Source organism: Mirounga leonina, unplaced genomic scaffold (genome assembly GCF_011800145.1).
Source record: "Mirounga leonina isolate KUSES-001 unplaced genomic scaffold, KU_Mleo_1.0 Mir_150, whole genome shotgun sequence".
Taxonomy (NCBI): Eukaryota; Metazoa; Chordata; class Mammalia; order Carnivora; family Phocidae; genus Mirounga; species Mirounga leonina.
This window is the reverse complement of record NW_023270374.1, coordinates 26137981-26158613: the sequence shown is the minus strand read 5'-3', so window position 1 is coordinate 26158613 and position 20633 is coordinate 26137981. Positions and strand designations below refer to the sequence as shown.

Below are 20633 nucleotides of genomic sequence, written 5' to 3'. Positions count from 1 at the left end.
TTGCAACATGAGGGATTCTTGTGGTGATGTAAATGTTTTGTATCTTGACTGTATCAATGTCAATATCCTGGTTGTGATATTGTGCAGTTTTACAAGATGTCATCATTGGGGGAAACAGGATAAAGGGACCATGGGAATCACTTTGTATTATTTCTTACACCTGCATGCGAATCTTCAATTATCTCAAAATAAAAAGTTTATTAAAAAAGGATAATGCTTATGGTTGGAGGGTGTATGGCCAAGTTTTTCTCACCCAATAAATTAGAAAATACTTGAAATTTTATAATTATACCCAATTTTGGAGAGTATCAAGAATAGGAACCAAACTTCTGGAGGGTAATTTGGCAAGTTGGATCAAGACTTTGACAAATACTGGGGCTCCTGGGTGGCTCAGTCAGTTAAGTGACCGAGTCTTTGTTTTGGCTCAGGTCATGATCTCTGGGTAGTGAGATGGAGCCCTGTGTCTGGGCTCTGTGCTCAGTGGGGAGTCGGCTTGAGATTCTCTCCCTCTCTCTCTGCCCCTCCCTCCCACGCTCTCCCCCCCAAAATAAATATTTTTTAAAAAAAGGACTTTGACAAATACTGATATTCCTTAAGCAAGCAGTTCTATTTCTGTTTGTTTATCTGAAGCCGCAATGTATCAAAGGTGGGACATGTTATTTCAGAGAAACTGAAATGAGATGTTTGGCTACATAAATTGTGATACATCCATAGGCTGGAATTTCTGTAATAAGAAAAACTGCGTAATATCGGAGTTAGGAACAAATTTTGGAGTCTGACCACCTGTGTTGAAATTCTAGTTTACTTATTAACTGTGTTAACTATGGAAATTACTTAACCTTTCTGTGCCAGTCTCCTCATTTGCAATGTGAGGAAAACCTACTTAATATTATGAGGATTAAATGAGCTACTATTTATGAAGCACTTTGAATACAACCAGGCACAAATTGAGAGCATTATGAAGCTAGCTCACGTGATAATTTTAGGTATAAAAAAAGGAGGTATAGGGGCGCCTGGGTGGCTCAGTTGTTTAAGCAACTGCCTTCGGCTCAGGTCATGATCTGGGGTCCTGGGATCAAGTCCCTTGGTTGGGCTCCCTGCTCAGTGGGGAGCCTGCTTCTCCCTCTCCCTCTGCTTGTTCTCTCTCTGTCAAATGAATAAATAAAATCTTTAAAAAAAAAAGAGGTATAAGACAGTCTATACAATATGATCTCAGATATAGAAAGCATATAGATATAATGAGAAGAGACCAGGAGGAAATTTATCAAAAAGGTAATAGTCATAGTCTCTGAATAGTCATCTCTCTGAATTAGTTTTTCTTTTTTATACTTTTCTATATTTTTTGCATTTCACATCTGTTTAACAGAAAAATTTATTAATCTTCCAAAGTAAGAAAATGGACTTAAAAGTGCTTTGTAACCTGTAAATTGCTGTATCCATGTGAAGGTAAAGTACTTTTTGATTACACTAACCCTCTAAAGTGATATTATTATTCTTATTCCCATTTTAGAGTAGAGGAAAATGAGGCTCAGAAAGAGGATGTGCCTCCCCAAGGTTCACAGCAGGAGCATAGACAAGGAAGTTTGAGACTTGACAGGCAATGGGCCAGGTGAAGTTCTCTCCACCAGAGAAGGATGACAGTGAAAGGGGGATGGAAATCACTTCTGAAGAAACAAACTGGAAAATAAAGTATCTGTGCTATATATAAGCACAGAATCAGATAGATTGTGGGCAACTTTTAGTGGAATGTTCTCGCTAGGTTCATTCTGGAGCAGGAACATTTTGTTCCAATGGTGCAGAAATGTACATTTCAACAATGTATCATTTTCACCTACTAAATTAGCAAAAAAATAAAAAAATAAAAAATAACCCAAACAAAAACAAGGATAATATAGATGCTGGTAAACATGCAGTAACATAAACTCAGACACCACAGATAATTTTTAGAAGCTATGGCAATAAAATCAGGAGGAGCCTTAAAAATGCTTATGTTTAGGGGCACCTGGGTGGCTCAGTTGGTTAAGCATTTGCCTTTTGCTCTGGTCATGATCCTGGGGTCCTGCTCAGCCTGGAGCCTGCTTCTCTCTTGCTGCTTATGTCCTTTGATCAAGTTACTCCAAATTCTAGGATTTTTCCCCTCAAGGAAATGATCCAAAATATATAGAGAACTCTGTGTGAATGAAAACTCATCGCAGTTCTAATAGTGAAAAAATGGAAAAACCTGTGTGATACATCCACTCCATGTAAACTTAAAAAAAAAAATTATCCTCATACATACTCTCTCATCTTGCTGGGGTACAGGTTACATGGATGTATGTATTTGTCAAAATTCATCTGTATAATACTTAAGTTCTGTGTATATCACTGTTTACCAATTGTATACTCTCTTTTTTTAGATTTTATTTATTTGTCAGAGAGAGAAAGAGAGGGAGAACACAAGCAGGGGGAGTGGCAGGCAGAGGGAGAAGCAGGCTCCTCGCTGAGCAAGTAGCCCGATGCGGGGCTCAATCTCAGTACCCTGGGATCATAACCTGAACTGAAGGCAGACGCTTAACGACTGAGCCACCCAGGCACCCCATAAATTGTATACTCTTGAAGAACATGGTGGCCGGGGTGGGGGCTTCCCCTACCAGATATCAAGATTTACTAGAAAGCTTTAGGGGCTCCTGTCTGGCTTAGTTGGTAGAGCATGCCACTCTTGATCTCAGGGTCATGAGTTCAAGCCCCACATTGGGCATGGAGCTTACCTAAGAAAAAATTAAAAAATAAAAGATTTACTATTTACTGTAAAGCTTTAGTCATTTCAACAGGGTAGAGTTGGCATAGATCAATGTGTCAAAATACAGAGTGCAGAAACAACCATGTATTTATGGACATTTAATCTGTGATGGAGATGGCACTGTAGGCCCCTGGGGAAAGGACGCACTCAGTGGCACTGGGACAACTGCTTATTCATATGGGAAAAAAAATGAAACAGAATTCCTACCTCATACCAAACACATACATATTTGAATCATAAAACTTTGGGAAGACAATACAGGAGAAATTCATAAATCATAAACCCGGAGAAGATATCTGCAACACGTTCGATTGGTATGTACCCAGAATATGCAAAGAATTCCTATTAATTGAAAAGGAAAAACAAACCATCTATTTTTAAATGGGCAAGACACGAATGGAACTTTTACAGAGAAAGGATCGCAGATAGGATTCATATAAATGAATAACATATGAATAAGTGCTCAACCTCATTAGTAGTCACAGACATCCAAATTAAAACCACAATAAGAGATCATTTCATACCTGCCAGGTTGGCAAAAAATAAAAATTGATAACAGGATGTGCTGGTAATGGGACAGAACAATAATTTTTATCCAGAGTTGGTGGGGGTATAGACTGATGCAACCACTTTGGGAAACAGTTTCGTATTACCTAAGTTGGACATGAGCATACCTGAAGAATGTTAGAGCAGCATTATTTGTAGTAGAAAAAACTGTAACAACTCAGGGCCCATCAACAATTTAATGAATTGTAAATTGTGGTATATTCATTCATACAATGGATTATACAGAAAATAAATGAACCATAGCTACACCATCTACACAAATGACTCAAAAACATGTTGAGAGAAAAGCAAGTTGCAGAAGAATATATACAGTATGATTTCATTTATACAAAGGCAAAAAGCAGTCAAAACTAAATTGCTGTTTAGGGATAGTCACATAGGTAGTAAGGCCCATTAAGAAAAGCAAAGGGGGCGCCTGGGTGGCTCAGTCGTTAAGCGTCTGCCTTCGGCTCAGGTCATGATCCCAGGGTCCTGGGATCGAGTCCCGTATCGGGCTCCCTGCTCCGTGGGAAACCTGCTTCTCCCTCTCCTACTCCCCCTGCTTGTGTTCCTGCTCTCACTATGTCTCTCTCTGTCAAACAAATAAATAAAAATCTTAAAAAAAAAAAAAAAAGAAAAGAAAAGGGAAAAAAAGAGAAAAGCAAAGGAATGATTAAGACAAAATTCACTGTAGCAATAACTCGCAGAGTGGGGAGAAGGGGCACGTGATTGAGAAGGGAAACAGGTGGCTTCTGGCATAAGGCACTGTTTTAATCCACGGACACATGGATCAACTTGACACAAATGGTCACAACAGCCATAAGTGTGGGTGAAATGGCAGAGGAAGGAGCAGAGCAAGAGGAAAAAGGAACATCTAAAGGCACTAGAGAAAGAGGAAGCTGCTAAGGTCAGAGAAGGAACTGAGTGAACAGGAATAAATACTGGGAGGAGAGACAGGAAAGAGAAAGCCAAAGGTCTATTGTGTGCTGCAGGAGGGTGGGAATGCAGGCTGAGGCACATCTGTTGGATTCAGCCAGGTTTCCTGATGACCTTGGCTGCAAAAATTTCAGCCAAGACCTGGGGGTAGAGGCCACACAGCTGAGAACTGAGTGGGAGGTGAGAAGTGCAGATCCGGAAAGGGACAACTCTTTAAAAGTTTGAGAAGGGGAGGAAGAAAATAGACAGCAGCTGGGGGGTTGGGTGGGGGGGGTAGGGTTCCTTGAGAGATGTTAAAGGGTCTTCAGGTGGCCAATTAAAAATACAAGGAGATACATTTTCACATCCATCAGAGCAACAAAAATTTGCTAGTGGTCACAGAGATATGGAAAAACAGACCCTCTCAGATAATACTGGGGGGGTGGGTGGTGGTAAATGGTTAAAACTATCTTGGAAAGCAATTTGGCAATATCTAGGAAAAGTTACAAATATGTCAGCCCAGAAACTCCACCCCCGGGTACATTTCTGCCCCAGAGACACCCACACGTGTGCACTGAGACAAGTACAGAAATGTCCATTGCTCCATGTATGCAATAGCGATAGACTGTATATAACCTGCACATCAGCAAATAGAACAGATAATCATGGAACATATACATGAAATGCTGTCCAGCAGCAAAAGTAAAAATAAGTACATTTTTAGCTATATGCTTGACTCGTACAAATGTAATATTGACAGAAAAAAGCAAGTTGCAGAAGGCTAAGTACAGTATGGTACCATTTATATAAAGGTCTTAAATACAGAAAAAATTCTATGAAACGTTTAACGATACACACATATGTAGTAAAAGTAGTAAAATGCATGCAAATTTACCTAAACTCATAACAGCAGTTACCTGGAGGGGAGGGTGGAATTATCTGGGATGTGCTGGGTATCTGACATATTGCAACTTTACGTATAATCCGTTTGGTAGGTATCATTCGGTCCATTTTACTAATGAGGAAATTGCGGCTCAGGGAGGTGAGCTGGTTAGAATAGCAGTTTCACTAGGTTTTGACTATGGATTTCCCGGCTGAACGAATGAAAGAAAGGGAGCCTCAGGTTTGCTCTCAGGCCTCTCCCGGAGCTCTCTTCCAGACCCACCGCGGACAAAATCGGGTTTTTTTCTCAGCAGGATTCGAAGTGTGTTCCAGCCCCTGCGCCCTCCCACCTTGCGTTGGGCCCCGCCCCGGACCACTCAGCGCTAGCGGGACTCATGAATATGCAAGATAGAGGAGGCTATTTAAAGGCGCCAGCGCCTGCCGCACATCCCTGCCCAGCGCCGCCCTTCCTGTGCCAGTCCCTAGCCCCAGGGCCAGCTCCCTTCGTCCATCATTCTGTGCGGAAACTCTGCCAGCATGTCGGACAAACTGCCCTACAAAGTCGGTGAGTTCCAGGAGTGCAACTAGCTGGGTCGGCTCCGCGCCCGCCGGGGGTCTGTCGGGGAGGCGGCCGCGGGGCCCTCGCGGGGCGCTTAAGGTCCCCTGAATCTTTGGCTCGGCTGATCTTGGCCGCGCGAGGCCGCCTGGGGGTTGGAGTTCTCGTGTTGCAGCGAGCCGGTCGTCGGAGGCGGCCGTGGACTACAAGTCCCGGCATGCCGCGCGAGGCCCGGTGCAGGGGCGCGGGCTGCGGAGCCGCCAAGTGGCGGCGTGTCGCGCTGGAGGAGGCTGGGCCAGCCGGAGAGCGCGCACCTGGCCGCGGCCTGGGACTGTTGGCACCTGCAGGGACCTACTCCAGGAGGCCAAGATCCTGCCGTCTGGGCCTGGACCGGCGCCTTGGCCAGCTGGGTGGACCCGAACAAGTGCCTATGCCGGTCTGGGCTTCCTGTAGGGAAGGCGAGGGCACTGGAGTCCGTAAGGCGTGTGCGGAGGAGAGGCCTGGAGAGCGAGCCAGAGGCCGGCACTAGTCCACCCACAAGGGACTTTGGGCTCGTTACTCAGCCTCTGGGGTCACTCTCCTGGTCAGCAGGGACAGTCGTGCAGAGAATCTCGAAAATTGGGAGTGCTTAGAAAAATCCTTGCTGTCCTATGGGTTGAGGTTGATAAACTGACAGTTAATGTTTCATGGGCGTTTACTATGGGATGGGTACCACCTTTGACCTTTATTCTACATCAATTCATTTTATTCTCACGGTTTTTTAGGGAAGGGACTATTATTTTCTCATTTGATGATGAGTATGCAGAGAAACAGGAATAAAGGTAGCTTGCTCAAGATCGTACAGCCGGGAGGTGTTGGAGCAGGGTATGAACGTAGGCCTTGAAGGCCTCTAAGCACACCTTTTCACCACTGTATATAAGTGAACACACTTGGAGCAAACCTAATGAACTCTCAGCACGAACCTGTTCAGGCTGCTAGCAGTTTTTAAAGTAAATTCAAGAGACCATTAAACCGGGCGCCTGGGTGGCTCAGTTGGTTAAGCGACTGCCTTCGGCTCAGGTCATGATCCCGGAGTCCTGGGATCGAGTCCCGCATCGGGCTCCCTGCTCAGCGAGGAGCCTGCTTCTCCCTCTGACCCTCCCCCCTCTCATGTGCTCTCTCTCATTCTCTCTGTCTCAAATAAATAAATAAAATCTTAAAAAAAAAAAAAAAGAGAGACCATTAAACCTAGAGAAAGGCATCAGTATTTTTGGAGCCCTTGCAGTGTATTTGGTGATTTGCATGTGTTTACAAAATAGTCTTTGGAAGTGGACTTTATCCCATTATACAGAGGAAGAAACTGAGGCACTAGTAGGAAGGACTTGTAAAGATTCTGTGGAAATAGGGCACCTGGGTGGCTAAGTGGGTTAGGTGGCTGCCTTGGGCTCAGGTTATAATCTCAGGGTCCTGGATGGAGCCCCGAGTTGGGGTCCTGCTCATTGGGAGTCTGCTTCTCCCTTGCCCTCTGCCCCTCTCCTGGCTTGTGCTCTCTCAAATAAATAAAAATTTTCAAAAAAAAAAAAAGATTTTGTGTAAATAGTAGCTTATCAAGTAGCCAGTTGCCCCCATGAAACTGAAGCCCAGAAAGGTTAAGTCAAGGTCTCATCAGTGCCTGAGCTAGAATGGGGGCTTGTCATACTGTGGCAAGATCAGCTGGTCAGGGTTGAGGGCCCATTTGGAATGTTGCTGAGGGGCTGGAAGAGGGGGAGGCAGTGAAAGGGGAAAAGAGGAATCAAGAAATCTTAAGATTTTGTCTGGAGTGGCTGGTCAAATGGTTTCATTTCCTAAAATGGGAAGATTGGGGAAGTAAAAGTTTGACAGGGAGGAGGAGTCCCAAGGGCTCAAATGTGTAGATCCAGCTGGGTGGGTATCCAAGTAGAGATGCTGAGTAGATAAATTGGATTATAGGAGTTCTAAATCCCGGGGAGAAGTTTGGGCTGGAAATAACATAGGAGTTGTTGCCGTAGGGAAGGTATTTAAAACTGTAATGTGATGAGCTCATCTGGTAAGAGAGAAGAGGGAGATGATGGAGCCCCGAAGTCTTCCAAACATTAGAGCCAGTTATAGGAAGAGGAGGCAGGAAGGTAGGAAGAAAACCACAGGATGATAGGCATAATCCTCAAGAGGACATAATTAGTGGGAGCATTGCTTCAGGGAGAAACATGAACATAGATAATTGGCCATTAGATGTAGGATCAGGCCAGTCTTCGGAGACCTTGAGAACAGATTCAGCGGAGTAGTGAAGTTCTGCAAGGTGAGAGGACAGGGGATCAAGCCCCATCCAGCAGAGACTGTTCTCTTAAAATAAGAGTGCTTGATCTATTGTTACGGAGGAGGAGGACTAGTGGATTGCACAAAGGAAATATGGCATAGTTCTGAATTCTTCTCAATGAATTCTGAAGTGAGGTCATTAGTTGATGAGGAGAGGTGTTAAGGGTTTGGACAGAGTAGGAAAAGATTAAATTTTTCTTTTTTTTTTTTTTTAAGAGAGAGAGTGTGTGCGCACGCAAGATAGTACAAGGTAGGGGGCAGAGGGAGAGAGAGAGTCTTAAGGAGGCTCCACGCTGAGCATGGAGCCCAACGCAGGGCTCAATCTCACAACGCTGAGATCATAACCTGAGCCGACCTGAGCTGAAATCAAGAGTTGGAAGCCTAACGGACTGAGCCACCCAGACGCCCCCATATAATGCATTTTTAAAAAAAACTTTATAGAGGTATAATTGACATACCATAAAATCCACCCGTTTAAAGGTACAATTCAATGATTTGTAGCAAATTTATTGAGTTGTGCAACCATCATCATATGGTTGTGATTTTCCTCCTGCTGGGCTCACTGGCTTGGGTGCAGTGGAGGGTTGGGTTTAACTAGGGTGGGAGTTTTGCCAAGGAGTTTTCAGAGGGAACAGGGAAATTTTAAAACTGTGGAAGAAGTTGAGAATAGAAGGTGGTGTGGTGAGGGACTGTGGAAATTGGTAGGATTAATGCATTAGAGGTTCTGACCTGATCAGCTTTGCCCTTATTGGAGTTGGGGCTCCAGAGGGAGAGGATTGGAAAGATGGGACATGGCCAGAGTTGGTTTTGAAATCAAGATTTCCAAAGGGGGGGGGGCGCCTGGGTGGGTCAGTCGTTAAGCGGCTGCCTTTGGCTCAGGTCATGATCCCGGGGTCCTGGGATTGAGCCCCGCATCAGGCTCTTTGCTCCGCAGGAAGCCTGCTTCTCCCTCTCCCACTCCCCTTGCTTGTGTTCCCTCTCTCGCTGTGTCCCTCTCTGTCAAATAAATAAATAAAATCTTAAAAAAAAAAAAGATTTCCAAAGAGGGGTCAGAATTGGTGATGGCCTGCCAAGGTGGATGGGTGGGGGTGGGGTGGGAGGGTGAAAGGGGAGGGGGTGTATATTGAGGCACTGTGGGAGTTGTCCCTCCCATGATGGAGGAATATTTTCTTCTCTGAAATTGTTTAGAGGTACAGTAGGAAGCGGACTTAGTTTTATTTATTTATTTAAAGATTTTTATTTATCCATTCAACAGAGATAGAGAGCACAAGCAGGCAGAGCGGCAGACAGAGGGGGAGGGAGAAGCAGGCTCTCCGCTGAGCAGGGAGCCCGACGCGGGGCTCGATCCCAGGACCCCGGGATCATGACCTGAGCCAAAGGCAGCCACCTAACTGACTGAGCCACCCAGGTGCCCCATGGACTTAGTTTTATTATTTGTTACTATTAAATTCTCTACGGTCCTTTCCCTCCCACCCACCACCTCTTGGGGTGATTGGCAGGATCTAAATTTCCCTAAAGATAAAAATCACCAGGAGTCCCCTCATCCTAGAACTATTGAATCTTTTTTTCCAGGGGAGATTTACAAGTATGCCTGATGACTCTTACCAGGGAAGTTTGTAACCACTGACCTAGGGAATGGGCTAGTATGGCCTGGGAGAGAGAAAGGGTGAGATTATTAGAGAGAAGAGTATTGAGATGGTGAGAGAGCTCATTATAGTATTCTTCTTTCCTGTCTGAGAATTTGGACAAATTTGAGACATTTGGGGTGGCAGATAGAAGCCAAAATATAACTCTCATTACTGATAACATCAAAGCCAGAGGCTTTGTAGATGAGCGTTGCAGTCCGATGATCCTGCTAACAAACTGCCAAATTCAGCAGTTACCCTCCAGGTACAGGCAAGGGGAGCTTAGGTAGGTCTCCAGAATGATGACTTGGAAGATGGAGCGCCGGGAGCCAAAATCTTTAGGGAATGAGGGGGTTGGTAGGTGACATCAGAAAGGGTAGTGGGGGGCACCTGGGTGGCTCACTTAGGTGACTGCCTTCAGTTCAGGGCTCCCTGCTCAGCGGGGTGTCTGCTTCTCCCTCTGACCCTCCCCCCTCTCATGCTCTCTCTCGCTCTCTCATTCTCTCTCAAATAAATAAATAAAATCTTAAAAAAAAAAGGGTAGTGGGAGGTATGTTATAGGCTGATAGCTATTTTTCAGGGGGCACTTACTTGTGTTGTAATTTTCACATACCTGTGTGATTCTTTGTTTACATGTGTTCTCCCACAAGGCTGTAAGCTGGGGTTAGGCAGGGACCGTGTCTGTCTTTGACTGCCCTGGCTCCATAAGTCCTTGCTGAATGAGTGAGAGTGCGGTGACCAGATTGCTCACTTTAGTGTTTTGTGTCCACAAGTGGATGAGTGAGAATGGTGGTGTTTTGTGGTTGGGAGGAGGCGGCTCATGGAACTCCCATCCATCTTGGCCCTGCAGCCGACATCAGCCTGGCCTCCTGGGGACGCAAGGCCCTGGACATCGCGGAGAATGAGATGCCGGGCCTGATGCGCATGAGGGAGATGTACTCGGCCTCTAAGCCCCTGAAGGGTGCCCGCATCGCTGGCTGCCTACACATGACTGTGGAGACAGCTGTCCTCATTGAGACCCTCGTGGCCCTGGGTGCAGAGGTGAGGCCCTCCGCATTTCCTGTGGGGGGTGGAGAAGTCCAATGCGGTGCCCCTGGGGCCAGCAGGGGCTCCAAGCTTGTCACAGTGCCACCACCCTTTGTGGTGACTATTCTTATGCATATTTTCGCCCTGACTGGAAGATAGTTTGAGTTCCTTGAGCTCACATCCTCCTGACTGAGGAGCTCTGGGTAGCAAAAACTCAACGGTGATGTCCCACTGAGTCATCTAACGACTGCCTCTCATTGGCCCTCCCAGGGTCATATGCCCGCCATGGAGCAATCACGGTGCCAGAAGGATGGTGCGCTGTCCTTGTTTCAGCCTGGGTTATAAGTACCAATGGCTGGCAGCTCTTCTAAGCTCTCTGGGAGTTTTGGAGTAAGATGGTTTCCCAAGACGGGGCAGGAAGAGCAGCCAAAACCAACTAACAGAGTATACCAACATTCAGTCCTTGGACCTCTTATTTCTTTTCAACATTCACACTCAGTGGTATGATTTTATGGCTTTAAATACTGTCTGTATGACTCCCAAATATACGTATATATATGTAGCCTGGACTTCTCCCTGCAACTCCAGCAGCCGATGTGTCAGTCATCTCCACTTAGAGATCTAATAGACATCTCAACCTCAACATGTCCAAACTCATGATTTCCTGTTCCCCTCCTCTTCCTGCAGTCTTCCTTATGTAAGTAAATGGAAACACCAGCCTTCCAGGTTCTCTCAGTTCATCCCCGACTCCTTTTTCTCTCTCCCCAACAACTAATCCCACAGCAAATTCTGTCATCTCAACCTTCAGAATAGACCCATCATCACCTCCACTGCTACCATTGCATTTCTGGTCTGAACTCTTAACAGCAGCTTCTTCACTTGTCTCCTTGCTTCCTTGTGGAGCCCTTTGCCCTCCACACAGCACCAGGTGATGTTTTAAAACCTAAATTAGGTTTCGTTAATGCTCTGGCTCCAGTCCACTCACCAGTTGTCCCCAGCCTATGGTTGAAGAACCTACCGGGCCTCTTCCCGCTCGATGCAGGGCTTTGCTGGATCTCTACCCAGTGGATAAGCTGTCTGTGACCAGCAGCCGTGTCTTGTTGGCCGTTCTAGGTGCAGTGGTCCAGCTGCAACATCTTCTCTACCCAGGACCATGCAGCTGCTGCCATTGCCAAGGCTGGCATTCCAGGTGAGTCCTGTTTGCTGCCGAGGGATGTGGGAGTGCATGCTGGGGCTCTGCTTCTCCCTGTTTACTTCACTGACCCCCACTGCGACAGGTTTTCCCATGGCGGGGGAGAGGAGTCATGGTTGAAGAATTCTAGTCTAGTAATTTAAGGAAAGAGTTGTTTTGTCCCACTGTCATCTAAAATCCTATGAAATGCACTTATTGGCTCATCTCAAATCATGTATCCAGGGAGGGTGGGATCTTATGGTTGGGAACCACATGATGTTGAGGAGAGGAAGTTCCTTAAAGGAAGATGTAGGCCTATTTCCAAAAGAATCAGGGAGGGATACCGGGCAGAAAAAGAGCCTCAGAGGTCCGCTGCCTAGGGACTGATGGTCTAGGGGGCTGAGGAAAGACTTTATCACAAGCTGCTAGAGAAACAGGCACACGTCTGCTGGGATTTGGGGAGGGAAGTGGTTAGCTCTGATGGTGATTAATTAGGACATTCACAATTCCCTCTAACCAGCCATAGGTTTGGGTGGGGGAGGAGCCTTCCAGAGCCTGGACTGGCAGGTCCCCCACTCCTTAGCCTTATTTGGCTCCATGACCCTTTTCTGGGAAAGGCCTTGTTTTCAAGACCACTGTCTGCTGTAGTTTGGGGGAGGGGGCAGCTGGGCCTGTTTGGCCAGTTTCGTTTGCTCACAGCAGATTCATGGGAGCCCAACATCAATGACCCAGTTTGGGCTGGCAGTTAGGAGTCCTGGATTCTGGAATGCCCATGCTGAGTGACCTGGGCACCTTTTAGCCCCTCTCTGGGCATCTGTGAATGATAATGATGGGCATGCCTGCCTCAGAGTGTTACTGTGAGGAAGGATGAGATGGAGCATGAGGTCGTCGGACTAATGTCTGGCACAGAGAAAGTGCTCCGTGCATAGTGGCTGCTATTAATAATTCTTTGGCCAGACTTAGCCCAGGACAACCCGCCACAGAGACTGCTGGGCCCTCAAGTCCTTCCAGTGCAGAATGCATCTTGGATCTTGGCTCGTGGGTCCACCTAAGTGTGGCTCACTGATCCTGTAGCACCTTCATTCCAGCGGTAGACATTGTGGGTGGGAGCCCCGGTCACTAGGCTGATGTCCCAATCCTTGGGGCCCAGACAGAAGGGGGTGGGGAAGGAAATAATTATTTCCAGACACCTATATCTGGGGGGCGGTACTTGGCTTCCGTCTCACTTAAGCAGTACTATTGGAGATGAAGAAACTGAGGCTCGCAGAGGTAAAGTGATTTGCTCAGAGTCACACAGCTGGTGAATGTAGAACCAGGATTTGCACTCAGATCTATCTGGTTCCAAGTTCTGTTCTTTTCACCGCCTGAGTCCTCAGAGGGGCTGGAGGTGGCTGGGGATGGGAATTTGGTAGGAGATCGAATTGGCTGTGCTCAGGTGGTTCCCCGGAGCAGGCATCAGTGGGGAGGGCCAGGCCCTGATGTACTGTGCCCTTCGACCTCCAGTGTACGCCTGGAAGGGTGAAACGGACGAGGAGTACCTGTGGTGCATCGAGCAGACGCTGTACTTCAAGGACGGGCCCCTCAACATGATTCTGGATGACGGAGGCGACCTCACCAACCTCATTCACACCAAGTACCCACAGCTCCTGTCAGGTAAGTGGGGTAGGGTAGGTGGGCGGGCAGGGTGTTGATAGTCTAGATGGGGCCTGCTTGCCCACGTGAAAGCAGCAGGCCTGGCAGAACTCCACTGCCTAGAGCAGCCCATTCTGTGGAAAATGGGAAGATGGCAGGCTCCTGCAGACGTGTTGGGGCCTGTCCTCCTGATTTCTGATGGTGTGGGGCTGAGGCAGTGGGGGGAGGCCTGGCTCAGGTCTGGTTTGAGGGCAAGCATAAGGCCAGGGCTGGGAACAGCTGGGAAGGAGTCAGCTTTGTTAAATCAGGGTGGGAAGGAATGTAGAGGGGGGGTAGTGAGTACAAAGGCCCTGAGGCAGGAAAGAATGGACTATTCAGGAAACTGAACGGAAGCCAGCTTGGCAGCTTCCTTCACTGGGGAGAATTGCAGGGTGTGGCTGGAGCTTTAATTAAGGGCAGATGTGTAAGGACTTAACAGGCCGAGAGAGAAGAGTTTGGCTTGATTCTGAGAGCAAAGAGAAGTAATTGGGTGGTATTGAAAAGATTTATCTGGGGCGCCTGGGTGGCTCAGTCGGTTAAGCGACTGCCTTTGGCTCAGGTCATGATCCTGGAGTCCCGGGATCGAGTCCCGAATGGGGCTCCCTGCTCAGCGGGGAGTCTGCTTCTCCCTCTGACCCTCCTCCCTCTCGTGCTCTCTCTCATTCTCTCTCTTGCAAATAAATAAATAAAATCTTAAAAAAAAAAAAAAAGATTTATCTGAAAATATATACATTAAAAATGGCTGCTGGCTTCTGTGTAGAAGATGGGTCGTGGCTGGGAGACCAGGCAAGAGATAATGGTGGCAGGGACTAGGGCGGGGGCAGTAGGAATGGAGAGCTTAGGGATTGTTGGGAGACAGAATCCTTAGGCCTGGTGATGGTGGTGACTCGTCTTGCATGCTGGCCTGGAGGATCGGGTGACTGGTATCAGTCAGAGATGGGAACCCAGAAAGAAAAGCAGCTTTTGGGGGCAGAGATGAGGAATTTGGGTGAGTTGAGGTGTGGGCTTTTTGAGGCTCTCGGGGTCTCATCCCAGAGGCACCGCCGTTATCCCTTCCTGGCCTTAGCCTCATCCCCTCCTCTCTTGTCCAGGCGTCCGAGGCATTTCTGAAGAGACCACAACGGGGGTCCACAACCTATACAAGATGATGGCCAACGGGAAGCTGAAGGTGCCTGCCATCAACGTCAATGACTCTGTCACCAAGGTGAGTCTGTGGGGCAGTGTCACGTTCAGCTGTTCATTCCCAGTGCAGCTCAGGAGTAGGCCTCTGAAGAAAGGCCCCTGGGGAGGCTGTAGGCTGGGGACTGGAAGCCTTCATCTGGGGGGGGGGTAAAGGGGTAATAAGCGACTGAGGGTAATAAGTGCATTAAAGAGGGGGGAACGATACCGTGAGTTTTAGAGCTGGGCAGCAAGAGCTTTAAAGTGAAGCAGATTCTAGGCAATCTGTCTTAGCAGTTGATCCTTAGGAAGCCTTCTAGACTGGCATAGCAAGGCGAGGGAGAACGTCTTGGGCTGATCCGAACAAGGGGCATATGAGCACATTAGCTGGTGGGGAGAAGTCACGAGAAGTGATCGGCCCAAGACCCACTAGGCCAGGATGCTGAGAGTAGGTCCGAGGCCCCAGGGCCTTGCCTGCCCCCGCCACCCCTCGGCCCCCTCTTCTTTCAGAGCAAGTTTGACAACCTGTATGGCTGCCGGGAGTCTCTTATAGACGGCATCAAGCGGGCTACAGATGTGATGATCGCAGGCAAGGTGGCGGTGGTGGCAGGCTATGGCGATGTGGGCAAAGGTTGTGCCCAGGCCCTGAGGGGTTTTGGGGCCCGCGTCATCATCACGGAGATCGACCCCATCAACGCACTGCAGGCTGCCATGGAGGGTACGATAGGGCAAGGGTTGGATGTCAGCCACTGGGGCCAGAGGGGCAGGGCCACCCTGGATGACCCGTGGACACCGTCTCTGCACAGGCTATGAGGTGACAACTATGGATGAGGCCTGTCAGGAGGGCAACATATTTGTCACCACCACAGGCTGTACTGACATCATCCTTGGCCGGTAGGTGCCCCGTTGGGGGTCACAGGGAGCGAGGAAGGAGGCAGGCTTGGGGCTGCTCTTTGTTCCTGACGGTCTTCCATGGGTCGGCACTCCCCAACAGGCACTTTGAGCAGATGAAAGATGACTCCATTGTCTGTAACATTGGACACTTTGACGTGGAGATTGATGTCAAGTGGCTGAACGAAAATGCTGTGGAGAAGGTGAACATCAAGCCCCAGGTGAGAAGCCCCAGCAGGGTGGGCAGATGGAAGACAGAGGGGGATGTGTTTGTGGGCTGGTCACCAAGGAGGGTAGATGAGAAGGCTCTGGCAGCCTGGGCAGTGGAATGGGAGAGGACGAGGGCCTGGTTTTAAGGCCACTTAAATCAGAATCTTAGAGTGACACCAAGGCATCCCCATTTTTTTTTTTTTAAAGCTCCCAAGATGATTCTGCTGTGCAGCTAAGGTTGAGCACCACTCCAACTTTGACTAAGCATGATGATTGAGAACATGGGATTTGTCTTCAAAATGTCCAGGCTCAAAGTGCAGCAACTTAACCCTTTAAACTTCAGTTTCTCTATCTGTGAAATGAGGATAATAATAGTACTTAAATCATAGGGTTGTTAGTAGAATCAAATGTGATAATTAATACACACACACACGTACATATACATATAAAATTAGTTTGTGTATGCTCTTAGCCCAGGGCACATGGCAATAATAATAACAACATCAGCTAATACTTACTAAGTACTTAGTATCTGCCAAGCCATGTGTCAAGTGCTTTACACGTGTCAGCTCATTAAATTCTCACAGCAGACCCGTGAGATCTGTAGCTCAGAGCTACAATAAATATTAATAAACATTATATCTTAATAAATATTAATATTCTTAATATTAATAATATTAATATCTTACTAATGGTGAGTGCCAGGCCCTGTGCTGGGGGTTGTTCTAGGACAGTCCAGTCCCTTCACAGACACTGTTGGAGGCAGGAAGGCCTGCTGGACAAGAAGGTAGGATGAGGCAGGGATGGACATTGGGAAGAGTGCCCCGCCTACCCTCACTGCTGCTCTGCCCGTTGCAGGTGGACCGCTACTGGCTGAAAAATGGGCGCCGGATCATCCTGTTGGCCGAGGGCCGGCTGGTCAACCTGGGCTGTGCCACGGGCCATCCCAGCTTTGTGATGAGCAACTCATTCACCAACCAAGTGCTGGCACAGATAGAGTTGTGGACCCACCCAGACAAGTATTCTGTTGGGGTCCACTTCCTGCCCAAGAAGGTGGGTTTGGATTTCTGCCCTCTTAGGGGTCCTCCCAGGGTCCTCCATGGGGCAGAAATCATTCTCTCCATTTAAGGGAAAAGGAAACTGAGGCCCAAAAGCAGGGAATGACTCCCAGAGAGTGGCTCTTGTCATCTGAAGGCTTGACTGGGGCTGGAATATTCACTTCATGTCAGTGTTGGCAGGTCTCAGTTCCTCACCGCATGGGTCTATCCCCATAGGGCTTAAGTGTCCTGATGAGGACCACCACATGGGTTTGTCCCCATGGGGCTGCTTAAGTGTCCTGACGAGGTGGCAGCTGGCCTTCCCCTAGAGTGAGTGATCTACGGGAGAGCAAAGGAGGAAGCTGCAAGTGCCTTTTAGGACCTAGTCTCCAAGTCTCACAACGTCATTTCCGCTTTATTCTATTCATTAGAAGTGAGTCACTCAGAGAGTGAGGAATTGGCTCTACCTCTTGAAGGAAAGGGTATTATGAATTTATGGACAAAGAATTTAAGGATATATTTTAAAACAATCACAACCATTTTAATCTAAAAGGGAACTCTTGGCTATATAACAGAGAAGTCTAAGAGTCAGACAGTGGACCTAGGGATTCATCTTCCTCTGTGTCGTGGCTGTTTTCTTTACATTCACTTCACTTGTCAAAAAGACTTGCCACTGACGAGCTGAGACCCATACCTTCCCTGTTTAAAGTTCCCTCCCTGTTACAGAAATTGAAGAATCCCTGTCTCTGTCATAGAAAATATGTTCTGTCCATAGATAAATTCCAGAGCGGCATTTGGCTGGTTGCTTGGGTTGGTGGAGGGTGAGGAAGGAGATGTAGTTGATGGTCTCACCAAGGCTACTTGGAGGGGGGTACGTTGCATGATTCCCTCGTGAGGAAGGGGATCTGGGCAGCCAAAAACCACATCCACTGAGGCTGGCTGTGAGGATAGAATGAGGTAATATGTACACATACGTGTTACAACATGTATGACAGATACCTCAAGAGTAATTCTTGTCTCTGTTGGTAGCTGGATGCAGGTAAGGGGTCCCAGAGCATGGCACTGATTCTAGATCTTCCTGTGTTTCTCTCCAGCTGGATGAAGCAGTGGCTGAAGCCCACCTGGGTAAGCTGAATGTGAAGCTGACCAAACTGACTGAGAAGCAGGCCCAGTACCTGGGCTTGTCCCGTGATGGCCCCTTCAAGCCTGATCATTACCGCTACTGAGAACCAGGCCTTTTGTTTGCCTTATAACTGCTGGCCTTGCTGGGGTCCCACCTCTCTTCCCCAAGAGCAAATGGCACCAACTTTGAGATAGTTTTGTTAATGTCCCCCACTTACTCCCCAGAGCTAGTCACTCTTTCTTTGGCCTCTGGTGCATCCCTCATACTGTTGTGAGTGTGGCAGAGGGAATTGAGAAGCCCCTTCTCAAGCCCTGGTCATGATAGAAGTACACAGGAGATACCCACAGGGAACCATGAGCTCAGGGGTTTTGGAACTGCTCACTTAGTCCTTACTTGGGTTGGAAGTCAGCAATGGTGGTCACAAAGTGCATGCACTTTACCATCTAGACCCTCACCTGGCCTATGGACTTTGTACACATGTTCTTAGTTTACTGGTTCACTGGTTCCTCAGCCCATGACAGATGAGAACAGGGAGGAACTTTTGAGGGTTTGATGCCCCTGAGAGCCCGCCTTAGTGCTGGGGGAGGTTTCACAGAACAATGAGGTTAGTACTTTGAATTTCTATTTTACAGAGGTTAGAATATACTGTTAAGGGACAGCCAAAAAAGGGTAAGAGAAGTGACTGCCAGAGGTTGAGAGAGGCCAGAGAATCATTAAAAGCAGGCATAGATCTACCACCTCTTTGTAACATGATGGTTCCTATCACAACCCTGGATCAAAAAGATTAATTTGGCTTATAATGTTTAATTAATGTTTATAATGTTAAAAGAGAGCAGGAAGGTGGGTAAATAAAAATTTTGGTGCCTAAAAGAATTCTGAGCCTTTATTATGTAGATAATCTGCAGCCAACAATATATGGCATGAGTAAGAAGTAATAGTTGAATGCTGATGAAGACAAGGGGTTGTCTGCAGTGTGGCGTGATAAAGGCTGCAGGCAAATCTTTGGACTTGGAAGAATGGGTAAAGTGAAGAGAGAATTCTATCTCTTGAGATATGTCTTGTAAACAGCCTGTTTTTTAACCTAATCTATCATTTAACAGGTGAATTTAGCCCACTTATATTTACTGTAGTCCCTATTCAAATTTTTTCCTCTACCATATATTTTTGTGTGTTCCCTTCATATTTTCTTTTTCTCCCCCTTTATACTTTGGGTTGATCCAGTGCTACTTGCCGGGGCGGGGGAAGCTATTATTTATTGAGCATCTACTGGATGCTAGGTGCTTCATAATTGATTTTCTTTATTCTCACAATAAGCTTAGTAATAATGTTACCCTAATTTTATAAAATTTTTTTATAAAAAAAATTTATAAAATTTTATAAAATAAAAGTTGAGAGTGGAGACTCAGAGATTAAATGTCTTTCGTAAAGTCCCACAGTTTATAAAAGGCCACTTACAGGAAATTGAGGTCCCTCCTATTTGCTGAAATGGTCGTATATTGAACTCTGTGCTGGTCTTGGAAGTCAAGAACCCACCTGGAAAGGGTAACTGGAGACTATTCTAAGGGTCATTCACTGGATGGAGGGCCTGATGGGGATATTGGGATATTTGAGACCTGACCCTAGCCTTCTGGGATCTCAAGCTAGAGGGAGAATGCACTTCCAAAACAGCTGCCATCTGCTGGCATTCCTTTTTCTCTGCCCAGCTTTAGAATTCAGTCCCTGCCAGTAGTAGGAGAAAGGCAGCAGGGAAGAGGTGATGCTTGAAATGGATTTTGAAAGAACTGATGATTTTTAACAGGAGGAATTGATGGCAAGGGCATTCCAGGCAGAAGAACCGCTAAGCAAGAGTGAGTTGAGGGGATGGGGTAGGAAGGAGTTGTTTGGCTATAGTTAGGGGGAGCTCTGAGGTCAAGGGCTCGAAAGGTGGCCTGGGGGATAGGAAGGATAGGCTTTGAACACTAAGATGAGATCTCTGGTTTTAATTCTTGAGCTGCACAGACTCCTGAAATGTCCCTACTTGACTGAACATTCCACAAATGTGGTTTGTTCTTTTTTGTATTCTCAGTCTCTGGCTATGAGGTGGTATTATCATTCCCATGTCCTCCTAATGAGGGCAGAGGTTCAGAGAGGCCAAGTGGCCTGACTCCGGATCATACAAGACGTTGTATGCATATACGATATGACTCCACTGTAAATAATTTTACGAATTTTGGTACTTCAATGATTACCAGTAACAAATGACCTAGGACCCACTTCTCAACTGATCGTGACACTAATGGTCAAACAGAAAGATCCATTACCATGCCCACCGCTGTTTCCTGCATACCTAATTGTCCATCAGGCATTGTGCTAAGAAAGTGCTTATTTATTCCTTGTGATAACCTTGTAGGGACTTGAATTCCTGTTTTACAGATCAGGAAACAGGCTCTGAGAGGGGCCATGAGAGTGAACTGGCTTTTGTACTAGGTAGGATTCTGAGCCCCGATCCAAGCCCTATCCATACCCACAGGCCCAGGTTTAGGACTTCCCAACATTTGGATCAGTAACTCTGGAACTGTAATACAGATCCCCTAACGGCAAGACTTCCACTAGAGAGTGCTGCCCACAGCACCCACCTCAGCAACTCTACCATTGTGGTCTTTGGGACAATGACTTCTCAGTGGAAAAGAGGGGCAGGCCACTGTTCCTCTGAGCCAGAGGTTAGACACATGGCAGTCATGCTGCTCCCTCCAA

The 20633-nt window shown here is 47.1% G+C and overlaps 1 protein-coding gene across 1 annotated transcript; it reads left to right on the top strand.

The window, feature by feature from the left end:
- The first annotated feature begins 5559 nt into the window (after positions 1 to 5559).
- AHCY (adenosylhomocysteinase) lies at positions 5560 to 18770 on the top strand. Its single transcript, XM_035006142.1, has 10 exons — positions 5560 to 5687; positions 10464 to 10654; positions 11753 to 11828; positions 13314 to 13463; positions 14573 to 14685; positions 15150 to 15357; positions 15446 to 15533; positions 15634 to 15751; positions 16599 to 16793; positions 17872 to 18770. The coding sequence occupies exons 1-10, from the start codon at positions 5660 to 5662 to the stop codon at positions 18001 to 18003; spliced, it is 1299 nt and encodes a 432-aa protein (XP_034862033.1). The 5' UTR covers positions 5560 to 5659; the 3' UTR covers positions 18004 to 18770.
- The last annotated feature ends 1863 nt before the right edge of the window (positions 18771 to 20633 follow it).